General features: G+C 37.4%; 1 protein-coding gene across 3 annotated transcripts in view; it reads right to left on the bottom strand.

The window, feature by feature from the left end:
• The window catches only part of LOC149533878 (peptidase uncH-like), a 306,636-nt gene that overhangs the window by 142,936 nt on the left and 145,535 nt on the right, over nt 1-18,165 (bottom strand). For 2 of the 3 annotated variants that reach the window (XM_089807076.1, XM_089807077.1), the window contains exons 8-11: nt 6,956-7,092; nt 6,687-6,777; nt 6,409-6,474; nt 5,951-6,176 (exon numbers count right to left, since the gene is read on the bottom strand). In XM_089807076.1, the coding sequence (XP_089663202.1) occupies nt 5,951-6,176; nt 6,409-6,474; nt 6,687-6,777; nt 6,956-7,092 (520 nt within the window). The remainder of the gene's footprint in view (nt 1-5,950; nt 6,177-6,408; nt 6,475-6,686; nt 6,778-6,955; nt 7,093-18,165) is intronic. The other variant, XM_089807078.1, reaches the window with a different exon arrangement.

Raw genomic sequence — 18,165 nt, 5'->3', positions numbered from 1 at the left:
TAAAGAAATCTAGTATCCTCAGGAGGGGCATTGGCGTTGTTTGATGGACATAGTTAAAAGTTGTCTCACAAGTTCAAGCCACGCTTCAGATATCTCTTTTCCCCACGTAGCCATGATGAACGGAATTTTGCACGGCATAGTTTATGATTGGGCAGCATTATTGGCCGAGCGGATTTCAAAGTTTATGACATTACAGCACAAAATGTTCTATATGTCACATTATGCTATTGGTCTATTTTTGGATGCGACAACGTGGATGATCCCGAATGATGCACTGGAGGCAAAACCGAGACCACTCGCGCCTAGCGAACCACCTATAATGTAGTGGAAGCACTTGGATCCTCTCGGCACCAAAACCGTAGGGCAGAAGCGACCAAGGCCAGATGGTGGTGACACAGATAGCGGCCGAGAGGAGACATCTTCAGAGGAGAATGGATCTAAGGGGGAAGAGGAGGATGACGAAGAGGTAGAAGTGATCTCGGCTACGCCCTTGAGAATTCCACGGCCTGTGCTTTCAACTATGACACACTTGGTTCCTGTAGGTATACATGGTATCCCAGCATTTGGACAGTTCAGACAGTCGGTGATGATGATGCCAATTTCAGCTACGACGTAGCCCACCGTAGAGACACGAGCTATAGCGGAGTCACATCCAGCACCGACGGAGATAGTAGCTTCATAGGCACCGATGGAGCCGGCTCGTGAGACTCTACCAGATACATGAGAGACTGTGGTACCTAACATGGAGATGGAGATAGACACAGAGACAAGGGTGTTGGAGGTACCTGTAGGCGAGGAGTTGGGGGCATCAGGTGTCCGACTGAATGTAGTAGGATCTGATGCGGTGGTCACAGTAGACACAGCACTGTTGGCATCACCTGAGTAGGACACACACAGAGGACCGAACCCAAAGGGTGAGTGCTTTTCTGAGTACAAAGTTCCACCAAACTCCAGCACCTCGAGTGACATACTTGCCAACACCCACGCAGAAAGCAGTTTCGAAGAACGCATTACAAGAGGTTGCGCAGGAACAGAGTGAGGGAATACCGCATAGCATTGTTGAGCATATGGCAGATGCAATGGAGAAGGCTATAGGTACACAGCAAGAACACCCACTAGCGCAGGAGATAGAAATGACAGAGAGTTTTTCTTGATGATGTCACAGCTCTAGCATCTCGGGCTTGCCAGGTTTTAGCTTCGGCAAAGACGCAGGCATTGAAGTCAGTAGGGAAGGAGCTGGAGAGAGTCATATCCTTCATATGGATAGGATGTCCAGCTGCCTTTACAGTTTGTTTTGAGGAGAGGGGATGGCCCCGATGTGGAGACCACGGAAATGCGGCAGGATTGGTCCATGACGAGGGAACCTGAGATGGGGAGTCGGATTGAGATACTGATTCAAGAGATAGCAAAGTTACACAGGGAGACATACTACACTCTTCGGAGGAGTCAAGCGGACCAGATAGCAGCTGAGAGAGCTTGGGAGGAGTTAGCAGCCAGGTTAGCTTCGGAGAGGGCAGCCTGGGAATTTGAGAGGGCGGCCTGGCAATTCGAGAGGACAGCCCTGTTAGCAGAAAAAGAACAATTAGCAGCAGCGAAAGAACAGTTGGAAGCAAAAAAAGAAAAGATGGCGGTGGAGAAGGAGAAGGAATTGGGAGAGGTTGGAGAGATGATGCAATCAGCCCTAGAGCTCCAATTGGAAGCAGAAGGAAAGCTGAAGATCAGGAAAGAACAAGTCTACAAGCTAAGGGCAGAGGTGAACGAGTTGTGGATGCCGACGGCCACTACGCCAGGGATGCATCCCTCTGTCTAGTACTTATGCATTGATGTATTTTGTTAGTAAATTTTGTTAGTGAATTTTGTTGTATTGTCGTCCGGAGACAACTTTTCTTTTGGGGGGGATGATGTTGTCGGTAAAATGTATAGTGTAGCCAACGGGCAGAGTAGTATCCGAACGGGCGTGTGATGCTTGAGTCACCCCTCTGGAAAGGTATATGTACACGTCCAAGATGGACTTTGGAATCATCATTGATCATTGATCATTGTAGTCATTGTAATCGGATTGTAATCAGCAAGTGAGTACCTGTTCTGCATTGAGTCATGTTATACATGTGTTAAACTTCTTACCCTGTATGGTAAACAAGTCACAACTGCAAGAATAAAAGGAGAAGAGACCCTTTCATTCAGTATGCTTGATTTATTATTCAGTTCAGTCTTCTCTCTTACGAGAGTCTCAGAAAGCTTCAGCTTTCAGCTAGTTGGAGGACATAGCCCCTCATGCTAGCAGGCAGCGGACACAAACCCATTGTCTTGGGAAACATCACTTTGGGTGTTTCATTTGCGCTTACAGGTTCTTATCCTATCATTCCAATCCGACTGTTAAATCTGTATTTAGGATTGGTTTATGTGTATTGGTTATTGTATTGCTGCTATAAAATACAGTAACGTATTTAGGAGTGTTGAAGGACTACTGGTTTATCCTGCTGAATTGTAATACATTTTGATATGCTTGAATCTTTAATATTATTCTAAAGCAAACAGATTTATGTGAGAAAGTACTGGTTTCTTATTGCTGTTCGTATTACATCTGCCTATGCTTGGAATTCTGAATATAAAGCTGAAAGGTTCTGGTTATTTATTTGTGAAGAGTTTTTTGGTTCAAACATCGTAGTGAATTCCATTTGCATATTTCTGAGTTTGAATATTATTATTAAGGAGAAGCTGGTTAAACTTCTGCCAGCTATTGTACTGTATTCGTTTGTGTTCAAATACATCTGCAAGATTTTAGTTCTGATTATATTGTTCATAGAGAAACAAGTAAATATCCTGTCCGGGATACTACAGAATACTTACAAAAATTAAATGCAAAATATTTTTTTTAAGCTTTACCACCATGCTATGATTCCATGGTCATGCCTAAGTTAAAATGCTAAGACTTCTGAGATTCAAATACTAGTTGGACTACCTATAGTGTATGCTTATAAAGGTTTGATCCAAAATGGTATGAAAGTAGAAGGTTTAAGGGACCCTTCTGCCAGTTTTGTTTGAAATGGAAGTAAATGCAGAAATGAAATTGGCAAAAGTAAAACCATGGCCTTTAAAAAGGGCCACTAGCTATCTTCTTTCAATTCTTGTTCTTTTTCATAAAATAAAGAATTAGAAGTGCATCACTTGAACTCCCAAATCCCAAATGCTTTAATTTGTGTTAAGGAATATGGAAAGCCTAGATACAAACCAAATGCAACACACTCAATGTTCAAAAACCAATTCACACCATATTGGTGAAATTAAAGTAGAGGCATTGAGTTAGCAAAGGATACCTCCCTCCCACTGTGAACTACAAGAATTGACCATTAGAAATCCTAAGAGACATTAGAAAACAGCAACACAGTCTAAGTTCTAGAGTCCAATAGTCAAACGTAGGATCAAGGAGAAGCATTGTTGATAGTAGAGTACTGTCTACCAACTCCTTCACAACTCCCAACCTGTGGAACCAAGTGGATAATTCTGGAGCAGGACAGATGAAAATCTACATCCCAAAAGCTTAAAAAACAAATGAAGTAAAGATGGTGAATATGAGGAGAGACATTGCTCTCAAGAAGGGAAACATAAGAATTTGCAGAGCTGAGGAAAAGCTACCAAGACCAACGATTGTCATTGTGTTGGAAACAGTTAACTACACATTTGGAGACTGTTCCCTTAAAAAAAGTTCCCAGATCAAAAAATATAATTGGGAAGAATGCAAAAGTAAACATCTCATCAAGAAGATCAATCATACAAAAGAATATAGTATATTGAGATGACCCTTGCTAATTAGATTATCATTAACACTGATATAACACTGGAGAATTTGTCAAATACTTGGCAAGAAAACAAATCTGTGCTATTGTAGATAGAATGCTAACTCAGTTCAAATACAGATTGAAATGTATATTTGCATTCATGGTAGATACGTACAATAAGCAATGTGTAATCAAAATAGTTTCTTCAATTATCAATGTATGAAACTATTGACTTTCAAGCAAAATATATCAAAAAAAAAACGTTGAAACCTGGATGATCATGAATCGCCAAATGTTGCTGGAGTTGGTAACAGATTTCAGATCCTAGCAACGCCCAGTAATGAGACTGTAACGTTACTGCTGCAGAATCAACAGTCGCATTTCATAATGCGTGTGCTTGTCAATGGATATGTTAATACTGGAGTGGCCGAAACTTTGAAAATGTGCAATATGCAGCCCGGCTATAATGTCGACTGGGATAAACTTGAGGCTAGGGAGTCCCTACCCCCACAATCTTGCCCTTAGATATCCGCCGAAACAGACCCAGACTGAGTCGAAAAGAGTCCTGGCGTTGTTGCCGGCTTGTACAAGTCAATCACCCAGCCTTTGCTACAAATCACGTTGCAGATCGATCCCAGCTCTGGCCCGAAATTTCACCCTTAATCCTCTACAAGAGACTGATACAGACACCCGCAACTTTTTAAAACTTTAGCATCCAATCCTGAGATATTTTCCAGGGTCCAAATCAAGTGACGAAAATGCTCTGGGAAGGGACGCCTGAACAAAGGAACTCGAACTTGTTTGTTTGGAAATATAAACGCTGCTTGTAATCACCCTTCCATCAGCAAAAATTAAACCCTCTGATCTGAGATGTAAATTAAAACTCTTAACTGATGCCAAACAATACCCTTCCTGGCTTCCTTTCGAATTTCCCCCATTCTGCAAAAATTTGTATAGATGGCAAATTGATTCTTCTTCAGCCAATCAATAATGCAAGAATCCCCAAATTGGCCTTAGGCCACAGATTTCTGCCCTGACGAAGTGACTGTAATATCACTTCCAGTTTGCAATAATTCAGGTGATATTCCACACCCTCAAAATTGCTTATCAATGGGAGTTTTCGTTCCCAAAGATAATTTGAGAATTTGCAGACTGAATGACTACAAATCGCTCCAACATAAAATAGAAGTTGAATCCACAAAACCGCTTGTCCAAATGGGTGTCTCCTGCCCTCTATTTATTCACTTTTTAAGAAGTCACTGGGAGCTTCTAGAAACATCTTTTTATAAAATCTTATTATAATGCACTTTATTATTAAATAACTTTATAAAATTAAATAACTTTATAAAATTAAATGTGCAATCTCAATTCAACATTAGAACGTGTAGGCCCCACTTACTGGATGTAGGATTAATTATAACTCTTCGAGAGCAAAATGCAATCATCTGGCAACAGGATGACTCTCTCTCCAAAATCATTTGCCTACGAGAGTCAATGATAGGCAAATCTACTGTAGGAATCATGTTGCTAGAAAGGGGACATGACATATATAGAATTCCTTGCAATCATTAGAAGCTCCTAATTACAGGATGATAATGAGTCAAGGGACAGAAGCTTGTGTGTTTTAGTAAGACAAGTCAAGTTGGAATTAAGTAAATAATTAACAGGAACTGGCATGCATGTTAAGATGTTGAGGATAATATAGTTGTCAGATATCTCATTAGAGGTCACTACAAATTACTGGTAACTAAGACAAACAAGAACATTTAGATCTTAAGGATTACTTTCTAATAGGTTGTGATGGATTACTCTGTATGCTGAAACAATTGTATAGTCTCCTACAATACAGTCATTTGTTCTTAGTGATGATTCTTATCTGTGTACATGTACTAGATTCTCTTCTCTTTCCTTTTGTGTACTAGAGAGTAATATCAAACTGATATGTTTGTCATCCACCCAACTTGGTGATGAAATAGAAATGAAACAGCAGAATTGTAATTTCAACAGTTAATCATAAATCAGTTGCAATGAAAAAAGAATTGGTCTTCTTACTATTTAATGCTCATAAACAACAATCCATCGACATGAACAGGAACCATCATATATCTATACCTGCCAAGAAATAGGCATTATATTAAAACACTCTGTTTCATAAATATTAGTCTACATACCGTGACTCTTTAGAAGTAGCGGTGGCTTTTCTCCTTCAGGGGCTTGGTAATTGTTGTTTTCAGGCATATAAAGATAAGCAAATGCTGTCTGTCCAGTCACTTTGGTGGTAAATTCAATTAGTTCTGGCGAGCTAAAAAATGGATTATAATCTGTGTTGCTTAAAGAAGATGACGTCCAGACTATAGATATATCTTTCACTACAGTGCAATTTTCTTCAAAAGCAATCTGCACACAAATAATCCTGACTTTAAGATGAATAAAGTGAACAAGGTTACAAAGAAATTTGCAATAATTACACCTATTCATTTTAATATATTAAGGAAGCAAACAATAATCTTTAAATTCAACAAACAGAACAATTAGCATGAAGTGAATTACTTTTATTTACTTCTTGATAAACTGTTCCATGTTGATATATGCAAACTCAAAAGGAAAGAAAAGAAAATAGATGGAAAACCTTTGCTATAGATGTTGGATGTTTAGGTGATGATCCTTCAACGTACAAAATACTTCCCATAGAGGTCTAACCTAGCAAAGTATTGATACAGTCAGTTTCTTCAGCTGTGAGAAATTATCTACAAGAACTCCTATCTCTTTATTCTCAATTTCAGAATATGATACAGCTATATATGCAAAAAAACAACAGAATTTTTAAGTGACAGTAGCAACTGCCTGGTTAACAACTTTACAGTTGTAGCCCTGAGGTAAACATAGGAATAATTTAAATTGACTCACAATATTGCTGAGATATGTCAAAGGAATATCAACTAAGGACATGGAACCAAGAGTATGATCAAGAATTCCCAAATAGGACCTCCCTTTTCTCCTGTTAGTCAAAATTGATAAATATCACAGTGAACAGCAATTTCATGTGATAATTATACTGAAAATAGGACAGATTGATAATTTTCATTATAATTATAGATAAATGGAAGGTACATGCACAAAGCTATATGGATCTCTTTAGGAGATAAAAAAGAGAACTTCTAGACACAAGAAAATACCTATATGTGCATGCAATGTAGTGGTCATGTCCCTTGTTGCTGATGAAAGCATAAGAACTATTACCAAATACCCATGCTGGCCTTGTGAATTCTGCATCTAAAGGATACAAGGGTTGCACTTCATTCTTTGACTCAACCTGGAAATAGAATTATCAACACTCCTTAATCCAATTAGACAAAAAAGCCAAAGCATATAAAGATATCTACAATCCTACAACAATAAAGCTAAGTTACCGATTCGGATGTGGATTCCGAAGCGGATTCCAGAAGCGGATACGGGATGCGGGGATTTTTTTTATTTGTGGATGCGGATGCAGGAGGAAACGTGTATATATATATATATATATATATAATATTAATATTTGTAGGATTCTTGGTGGAAATCCTATTTCAAATTTTTAGCTTCATCCAGATTTAACCTGTAACATCTTAGCAGTGATTAGATGTTGCCTGGCAGAAAGCCCTATATTCGAATTTGAGAGTGAATTTGACTGTGACTGGGAGAAAGCCCTATAATTGACTTTAATAATGCTGTCAGGTATTTAATATCTCAATTATTTGTCAACTTTAGATATTGTATTTGAAGACTGCTCTGTTTGTGTTTGTTTTCATGTTGGGCATCCTCTTTGTCAGAATATTCGCAGGATTCTAGTAAAAATTCTATTTCAAATATTCATCATTATCCAGATTTAGCCTATAACATCTTAGCAGTTAGATGTTGCCTTTATCAAGCTAGTATTACACTGTTGCTTCCAGGTTTATGTTTTCTATTTTGTCGATTTCTTATACAGTTATAATCCTTTTGAGGGATACCATAAGTTTGTCATGATGAAGATTTCTACAAGATGTTTGTTAATACAGCGCAATTCAAATTTTCCTTGCCTAATTCAGATTTTTTTTGTAGATTGGAAATTACAGGAGTCCATATTTGGGACTTCTTACTGATGATTTCTTTCCTGAATAATAATTTTTGTTGGGGAATCCCTGTGCTTGTCTTGAAGGATACATGATGCTTGAAAGGCAGTTTTGCAGCTTTGAGACAGCATATGATTGTGTACTGGCACTTTCTGTTGGATTAATTTAAATTATTACTAATCAGTTCAGAAGACAGTGGAATGTTTATTAGCAAACTAATGTTTTACTTGGCCCCTGCCATGTGAGATATCGATTTAGTTAATGGGACCTGGTCCACCAAAGGCACTTTTACCCATTTGCCCTATATATTAATCAATAAGTGCACATAGCTTAATACCACTCTGATCGCAAACATGTCCCTCTAACACATTTCTTCACCATCAGCTTTACTTAGGTTGTACGTATCTGTGTCAAGGATTAAAAAAGTGCATGACATGTGGCAGATGGCAGAACAGTCATTTTGACTGGACACATAAGGAGCAGAGATATCTTTATGCTTTTATTATTGTTTTTTGTTTGAAAGGCCGCTAGGCCCGCGGATGCTCCCGGATGTGTCCGGAAGCCCTGCGGGTGCTGGCCGGAAGCCAGCCGCAGGCTCCCGGATGCGCCTGGAAGCTGAGACTCAGCTTCCAGGCGCATCCGGGAGCCTGCGGCTGGCTTCTGGCCAGCACCCGCAGGGCTTCCGAGCGCATCCGGAATCCGTCCGCCTCCGATGCGGAAGCCAGGCCTGGACCCCACGAATCGGTATCTGAGCAATAGAGGAAAGAACCTGGGACATTATATAAAATTAGAAATAATACAAAGATCTAATATCACACATATTATTTCTCAATTTGTAGCAGACAATTTGCTAACTAAAATTATAAATTATAAATCAACACAATATTCTGATGATATTGGGGGTTTGAATAAATCAACACAATGATTATCTTTGTGTGTTGCATATTGTCCGTCCATCGGCCACATTGATTTGATTAATGGTAGCAAGATTTGATTATTCCTTGTGAGTTGGCAGTGTCTTCGGAGTGTAACTTCTACAGAATTGGCTTTCAAATAAGCTGAAACTCAAACATACACGGAAAACTCCACAAGTTGTCAAAATCAGGGTTTTCCAACAGGTAGCTAAAAGAAGCGCAGGAACGCATCCTTAGAATGGAATCCTCGTAACTGCAACTATAACCAACATCCTTGTCACTACCTTAAAAATGTATCCATGCACCTCCAACTCAAAGTTTGGAACAGTATTGCAATCATAATGTTCCACAGCCTAAAGTCTTGAATGCTGTTTTGTCTTTTTGACCTCAACTGCTCCAATCACTTTCTACCCCGTGATGTTGCCAAATCCACTCCCACATCAAAACAATCCACCACAATTTTAGATTATATTTGGAAGTAGCTTTATGTTCAGAGAATTTATCCAAAGAGAGTTAACATCCATACTTCAGGAGAATCCCTCACTCTCCTGGTGAAGAAAACCTCAAATGTTTCTCAAATGATCATTTTCCCATTTTTGTCTTGAAAGATCCTCCAGATAAGGCATTAAACAAATGGAAAGAATGCCAGATCTCAATTTTCCTACAAATATTCAAAGAAATGAGCCTGAGGGTGTTTCAATTTCTCCTTGCTTATTTTCAGTTGGTGATCTTAAAAAATCTGATTTCCATCTCAGCAATGGCAAATCTTATCCTTGGGGTATTTTTCTTTCTTAAGATATCATCCATTTTTATTTTTGGGAAGAATTAATGACCTGATAATGGTTTTGTTGACATGATTTTGAATATAAACATGAACCTTTTTGCAAACCTGGTTAGAATCTACTAGGCATTACATGCTCTATTGAGTGTCATGACTTACCTGGTGGGTATTACAAGGAATGTTCAGAAATATGTTGGACAGACAACTGTTACAGTTCTACCGGTTTTAGATTTTAATCATTCTCGCCTTCATGATACTATTTTAGGAGGAGAGAACATCATAGTCAACGGATGGTGTGACTGGGGTGTCTGAAAATGCTCATCTGGACGGGCATTTTCAGAGGCAAGTATTATAAATAAAATAATGGTGAAATGATGAAGGTGGGTGGTGGATCAATATGGATAGAGTGATTTTTGCTGGGACAGAGCTTCCTGGGAATGTGCCTTGAAGTACGGGAGAAGCTAAAGGAACCCTGTTATTAGAAGCATTAATATGGCTGTAACCAGTAGGAAACTAGTGAATTACTAAATTGTCTGTAATTTCTGAATTTTTTGTTATGTCAATACCACAGGGTTCGTGAAACTAGACTGTAATCAGTAAAAAACTGATCTATCACTAAAGTGTGTCATTAATTTATGAGTTTATCCATTATCTCAGATTTTAATATTACTAGGATCATAAATCTAGACCGTGTTTGTTTGAATTTTGAGGAAGGGCTCTAGAGGAAATCATGGACTCCTCTCAAGAACTATTTTGAAGCCCACTTGACCTTTCACCAATAGGGAGCTGATCCTACTATTTAAGTTTATGCTTGAGATCTGGTGAGGTAAGGAGTGGGAAGTATGAATGAATTGGAGGTAGGTAGTAGCTCAAAGAACACTGCACGGCCAAATATCCATCACGACCTTCTGGAAACATGTTCTTTCACTATGTCATGTTTTGCCATATTTTGAACAAGCTTTCTTGTTCACTTGATTTGGATTGTTGAGCTCAACTCTACATTCATCACAGTTCTCATAGTTCTTGTGCCCATCAAACTTCTTCTAATCTTTCCTTTGACAAGATACAATTTGCTCCTTAAATCACAGATAGCCATATTCATCACAGTTCTCATTGTTATTGTGCCCATCAAACTTTTTCTAATCTTTCCTTTGACAAGATACAATTTGCTCCTTAAATCACAGATAGCCATATCGAATAATATTCTTTGTCGTTGAATGAGGAGATAAGATAAGATAAATTATTAATGTCCAACAAGAGACCACAAACGGGCCCAAGGGACTGAAAATACAAACAGAGGCCAGAAGGCAACACGACCACCAAACGGTGTCCGAGAAAAAGGAAACCAACATAGCAAGAAGCAAAGAAAGAGAAACAACACCACACAGGAGAGACTATAAAACTGCGAGCTAGCAATTTGTCATGGAAAAGTGGCTCAAAACTGAAGGATAAATATCCATGTGTTGAGAAGTCTGAGCCCGCCACTGGAGACAGTAGGATCGGTGTCGCTGATGGTGCATGTGCATATGATCTCTGCATGGTCTCACCGATCTAGTGTGAGTAGCAGTGGACGGGCTCCCAGACCACTTCATTCCTCTAGGAGAGGTAACCAGAGTGAAGAAGTAAGTAATAAGCTGATGAAAGGACGCAGATCCAGAGGGGGATAACTCCTGTAGAGTGAGATTCCAAAGGCAGAAGGCCTCCTAGAGGTAGAGAGCAAGGCACCGCTGATCATCATACCTTACGAAGGAGGACATGGACATGCACTCTCTAATAAGCAATGGACTCTCCTTTGAATCTCATAGTAGATCAAACAATAAATAGGAAATGGATCTAAGTCTCAGCCACACCCATAGATGAAATCATCAAATCTAAAATTGTGCTTTCCTTTCTTTATTGGAAAACTTGAAGAAAGAATTATGAAACGATAGAAATCAAGAGAATCTTAAGTTAGACAGAGAACATCTTCAGTTAAAAAAATTGGGGAATTTTCAAATATATACAGAAATTTCAAATATGCATATCATAAAATTGATAAAGCATTCATCATTGGCGTTCTAGAAGCTTAATAAATTTAGAAGGATTTGGACAAGTTATGCATACATACTATATGCAAATTATAAAAATAATGCCCAAAGGCTCCAATTTTCAACAACAAGATGACATAAACAATTAACCTTAGATGTGCGATGACACTCAACTAAGGCGGTAAAATTATTAAAGAAATTATCAATTTATCAACATATCCCCTAAATAAAAACCTAATCATATCCATATACGGTGTCATAATCAGCATAGCCCATGGATAAATCAAACAATATGATCCTAATCATCTAAAACAATTACAAATGATTAAATCATTAAAATCATGATCATCTGTGAATTCTACAAATTCACACATTTTCATGAATATATGTGCTTCCTATTTTTCATTCAGTACATATTTCATATATATAGGATTCTCATATCCTAATTCATAGGAATCTCCATAAACAACTTTCCCACATGCATTGAGTTGTTTTACAAATTCAACATATTCATATCACTAATGCACTAACCTATAAAACAACCTACTAAATTATCATTTTATGAACCCTATGATGCAATATTTCCAATTGGGAATTTTTTATGCACTCATACTGGTATTTATGTTGGTAACACCATTTAAATCTTGTTGAATTTAATTTTTTCAATTATAGGTAAAGCTAAGTTTTTGTGAGAGCCCAAACCCTTTTATGCAGGCATACATACTAACATAGAAATTCCCACAAGACTAACACACATATAACTGCACTCCATGAACTAACGGCAAGGAAAACAAAAATCAGAGACTAACTGTAGATGAGCACAAATGTCGGCCAAGGAAGAAAATGACACAAAGCACACATAAAATTAGGCAAAAAATGATGCAGAAATAGAACTTCCGTTTGGACAAATACATGTCTTAAAATATCTTCAATGCAACTAGGTGCACCTATGTCTCTCTCCTATACTGCCGATATGCCCATTTGAGGATTCTTGGGCATTCTTGTTTTAGACATTCCATACAAGGTTCACAAGGCCTATTACAAGGCATCAATGAACATAAACAACTCCTTGTCATGACCTGCAACAGTGTAACAACATTTTGACATCACTATTCTTAATTTGTACAGCATAGATAGGACACCTTTAGTAGTTTTTTGGCCTTACAAAGTGCAGACTTGTTTCAAACACTTAATCATAAACTAGAAAGACTCCTCACATCATTCTGAGAATGAGCATTCATTAATGGTTCACACAAAAGAAAGAATCAATCCTTGTCCTTTTGAGGCATTGTAGATAACATCATTACAGACCTCACCAATTTTCATGGTTTTCCAATGGAGGGAAGGCAAATTATTGATTAAACACGCCCACTAGAAACCCTAGGCAAGTTTGTGAACTGTTTTTATTAAAAAAACAATAACTTCTTCAATTCTAAATGAAATGACTCCAAGCAAAAACCAAAAGTTCTGTATTTCATACTTCATCATTCTCGTGCCTGCCCTTGACCATATCAGATCGTACAAACTGTTCCAAGCAATTTTCTGGCTGTTTCATAGTAAAGTTCTGCAAATTGCTAACACTAAAACGGCCATTACTTCTACAAAATAGAACAAAAAATTATGAAACAAACAAAAATTTATGAAACAAAAACCATCTGAAAGAGAAAAGGTCCTTTCAACTTCTCCAATTGATTTTCAGGCCGTGCCAAGTGAATCTCAGTTTGTAATACACAGAAAATACAATGAAAACATGCTAGAAAATAAGTTTTCCACATTTTAAATCTATTATCCACCTTGGGCTGTGTGTTTTGCATCTGAAATTAAAATGCACCATTCCCAACTGTTCCAACTGCCAACTAATCATGTTTTTAACAATTTAAGCAACTTTGACAACTTATGACAACTTGACATATAAACAATCAAAAATGGCGAAGGTTTTGCAAATGAGGTTGCAAGAAGAGTGAGTTTAACCATGGGGGAAAATTAGTTAAGCGCACCCAAGCTGGAGTAGTGTTGGGATTGGTAACCTTCCAAGAAGTCTCGGTGTGTCACCTCTATGAGCATCACCTAGATCCAATGCATGTTGAGTGTTCCATTCATTCTCATTAGAGATGGGTTGATGTGAACCACTACTCATGTAACATAGGTCAATGAATTTGACTCAAACACTACACAATTGAATCCTGATAGCATTGTCACAATTCCAAAATGGATTAAAAGAATCCCAAACAGCCTTAAAGAGAGAACCCAGAATTGCTGCAATTCAACCAATTTTGGTAATTCTGCGATTTGATTCAAGGCTGTCAAGTAATGCTTACTCGGCAAGTTAGCCAGCCGATTGTTGGTCAAAAATCGCCCAACTTGACGATTCACCATAAATCACCTAAAATCACCATTACATGGGGGCATAAATGGGTCACGCAGCTGAGATATTCGACCACTTAAAGTTAAAAACAATAAAAAACACAACCTTTTTTATTATTTTTTTTACATTTCTTTTAGTTATAACCCTAAAAGGCTTTCTAAGTGTTTAGTATGGGAAGAAGAGAGGAAAAGTGTGAGAGAGGAAGGAAAAAGAGAAACCATAAGTTTGCAACCAGCAAGTAAGAAGAGCATCAAACAGATCACAAATCAATTTGTAGAAGCCATAAGTCTGCATTGGGAGCATTAAGGAGTCAATAGCAACAACCATCAGCTCATTTGCAAGAGGTAAGTGTGAAATTTTGTAAATTGTGTTGATTTTTTGTGTATGTTAATGTATTTTTCATTGTTTGTTAAATTTTTTTAGTTTTAATTTGTAAATCTTGAGTGTCTTTTAATAAATTGCAAAGTGCAAAATTACAAACCCTACAATGTTTTTGGAACAAATTTGCAACCATGTATTTACAATTTTCTCAAAAAAAATGTAGGGTTGCTCACTTTTTAAATTAGTTTAACTTTATAACTTTGTAAAATTTTGAATTTTATTATTGCAGCAGCCTTAACTTTTATTTTTGACCATGTCTCCAAAGGATCCGGCTTGGAAATATACCAAGGAATTTCCTGGAAGACAAAAAATCAAACAATATTTTTTTTTGTAAAGATATATACTTTGGTGGCATCTGTAGATTCAAATACCATATTACTGGCATACCTAGACATGATATTACTATGTACACTAAACAAACTGCTGAGGAAAAAAATGTGCAATTAGAGATATATGAACAAGAGAAGTTAAATAAGAAGAGGCAACTTCAAGAGTGAGTTCTATTGGCTCCCATCCTCTCACATCCGCATCCATAGGTTGTGTTCGAGAGGGTTCTACTAGGCCTCCCTTTCATCCTAGAGCTAGTGCTAGTGCTAGTGCTTCTGCTCCTCGTACTAGCCATATACATTTCATCCTAAAGTGCAAAAGTTGAGATTTGATAGTTATTTTGTACCACACACTACTCCTAGCGCACAAATCTCGCTTAAGAGCATGTGTAACATGCTAAAATTTCATACTAATTTAATGAATTGGAAATATCTAAAAATAAAAATTCTTTTCAAGGAAACATGAAAGACGGTTATAACTACCTACGCATGGAATATCGTTTCCTTTCCATTTATACATAATCAAGCAAAGAAAGAACTGATTTAACTGCTTTTAATCCAAATAAAGAGACACTAACCATAATATCTAACTATATTACTTAACTGCAAATGCAGAACATAAATCTAAAGAAAAGCACTTGAATTCAGATGTTTTACAAATAGACCTTGACCTTGATTTATGCAAGCTTTGGCTACTGGAGTAGAGAAGAAGCATTGTCATGGGCTTAGCCTCCCAACTGCGGACCCTTACGCATCCCCACACAATCTCTATTGAGAAAGGCCCTCACTACCCTGGGAATTAGGCCTGGGGCACCAGTGTCCAGCCACAAAGCATCCTAGTGTTAGAGCGTCGGAGAAACAGCTAGCTAGGCTTAGGATACCTTCCATGCACCTATCTGCCACTTGTTAGCAACTCTAACCTCTAGTGATCACAGCAGCAAGCATGCCACTAACCTAACTTGGCCAAGGATTTATGAGGGCACCATATGCCCGATCACTCACCACTTGACTTGACAACAAGACTATACTAAGGACTATCATGAGTTGACACGAATTTTAAACATTTCATATTACTTGCTTAAATTACTAATGGTTCTTTTATTTGTCATGCAGGAATAACCTTAGTTCAATGATAGCCATTTCACATCCTTCAACTCAACCATGTTGGTCTTCCTACATGAATCATCAAGTGAATGTATAGGCATTTGAAATCAGAGGCATTGTATCTGTCAATCTAGCCTTGGCATTATAAAAGATATTTTCAATGCTTAAGCTTTTATATTCACAGCCAATACATCTACCCTCGTGGCCTTGGCATTACAAAAGATATTCTGAATGTTCAAGCATTTATATTCACAACCAATGCATCTGCTGATCTAGCCTTAGGATTACAAAGATATTCTGAAAATTTTATTTTTGATTTACAAGGAGCGTATTACTATCTCAAGGGATATATCTCAGATATCCCTATAAAGCCACACTAGAGATTTTCATGATTCTGAAAAGAGAATTCTTATATTGACAAAAGCAACAATTCTGAAGCATTCTTACACTAAAAACATAAGGAAATAGAACTAGGGTCATTTCTTGGTTGATCCTAACAATATGACTTAAATTCTCCAAGTAGATTTCGGCTATGACACACGATATCATGTGAAAATAAAACATAAGCAGAGGTGAATTCCATGACCTGACTGGAGGTTCACCTTGCACGAGCTCGAGTACTTCTTGAAGCAATGCACGAATTCCCAATCATTGAATGCTTATGAAACCATGAAGGTATCGATCGGCTAGTGTCGTTCTTGTACAGAAACTTGGGACTGAAAATACTATTTGTGATCAACTCAACGCCTGAAGTGTTAAGTTTGTAACAGATAATCTACAAGTCTAAATGTGCAGACCGCACTTGATCTTCTCCATCTTAAATATCATATCAATGGCATTAAGTATATTCCTATACTCCTCTTGTGAGGTGGCGACTTCTTAAAGGGTTGTTTGATATTCAATACTAATCTAACAAATTGTGTTAGTTAGTGATTAATATTAATTATCTTGCAGATCGCCAATTTCTAGGAGAGGTTATATGTGCCAACTTAGGAAGGGACATCTCCCTTTGAGGGACATGCCATTTAGTCATGATATTTAGGAAGGTTATTGTTGTAGTTTTGAGGACACACAAATGCATTTAAGTCTGCTCCATCAAGCTACAATATCCAGTCAATTTATTGTAGAGATAAAGCTACTTTCAAATCAGAATAAAGATTGACAACTACTTCATACTTCAGAATTTAAGAAGTTCATTCTTCAGAAATAAAGGATAGATTTACAAGTCTAATCAAAGGCACACAATTTGTAGAAACTTCACATGGTATCAGAGCTCTGGTAGTTGAATCTAGGCTCTGCAAAATTCAATAATCAGACTTATATATATCTAGCAACTGTCTCCTATCTTCAATGGCATACACAATCAGACCCAAGGACAGGTTTGATGGGAAAGAACACTTTGATGCCTGGAAATTCAGAATCATGATGATTCTTGAAGAGAATGATGTAAAACAATTTGTTGATAGAGCATCCAAACAACCTCCAGTTGATCCTCATAAATCTATCTGGGACAGAGGATATAGAAAAGCCATTCAAATCATATTAGATGCAGTAAAAAACGATATCCTACCAATGCTTCCAAAACATCAAACTGCATTTCATATGATGAAAGCATTACGAAATGCATACAAGGTCAACAATGCAACTAGGGTTCTCGCACTAAAAAGGCAACTAAATCACATTCAGATAAAGAAAGAAGAATCAATGAATTCTTACTTCCTAAGGGTTGTCAGCATTAGAGATGAACTGTCAAGTATAGGAACCATTATTAGTGACACAGAATTAACACTAATGGCGATAGATGGATTACCAGATTCATGGGAGACTTTTGCACAAGGAATAAGTGCCAAAGATAATCTTCTTGACTTCAACAAACTTAAGAATGATTGTCTTCAAGAAGAATCCAGAAAACTAAAGAAAGAAGGGAAACTGAAAACAGATGATGAAGAACTGCATGTCCTTAATACAAACTCCTATAAGGACAAGAAGAAGCATTTCAAGAAGAAAAAGGGAAATCAAAAGAATGGGAAACCCAAGCAAGATCTATCCAAGATAAAATGTTTCAGATGTCAAAAGTTTCAACACTATAGATTTAATTGTCCTAAGAATGCTAAACAACAAGCAAACTGTACAAATGTTACTAGGGAAGAGGATACCTATGATCTTGGGAATCGTGTATTGTATTCATCACTATCAAATAAAGCATGGGTAATTGATAGTGGATCTTCTAGACATATAACGAGATACAAATAAGCACTAGACTCTTTATCAAAAAAGGTTAATGGCAAAGTTACCATTGAAAGATAATTCAACACATTTTGTCGAAGGAATTGGAAATTGCAGCTTGAAGCTAAAATCTGGAAATTCTCTTCTTCTTAAAGGTGTACTCTATGTACC

The sequence above is a fragment of the Cupressus sempervirens genome, chromosome 10 (genome assembly GCF_028749045.1).
Source record: "Cupressus sempervirens isolate cs-2001-9-10 chromosome 10, ASM2874904v1, whole genome shotgun sequence".
NCBI classification, from domain to species: domain Eukaryota; kingdom Viridiplantae; phylum Streptophyta; class Pinopsida; order Cupressales; family Cupressaceae; genus Cupressus; species Cupressus sempervirens.
Note: the sequence above shows the minus strand (reverse complement) of the source record. Positions and strands in the feature narration are given on the sequence as shown.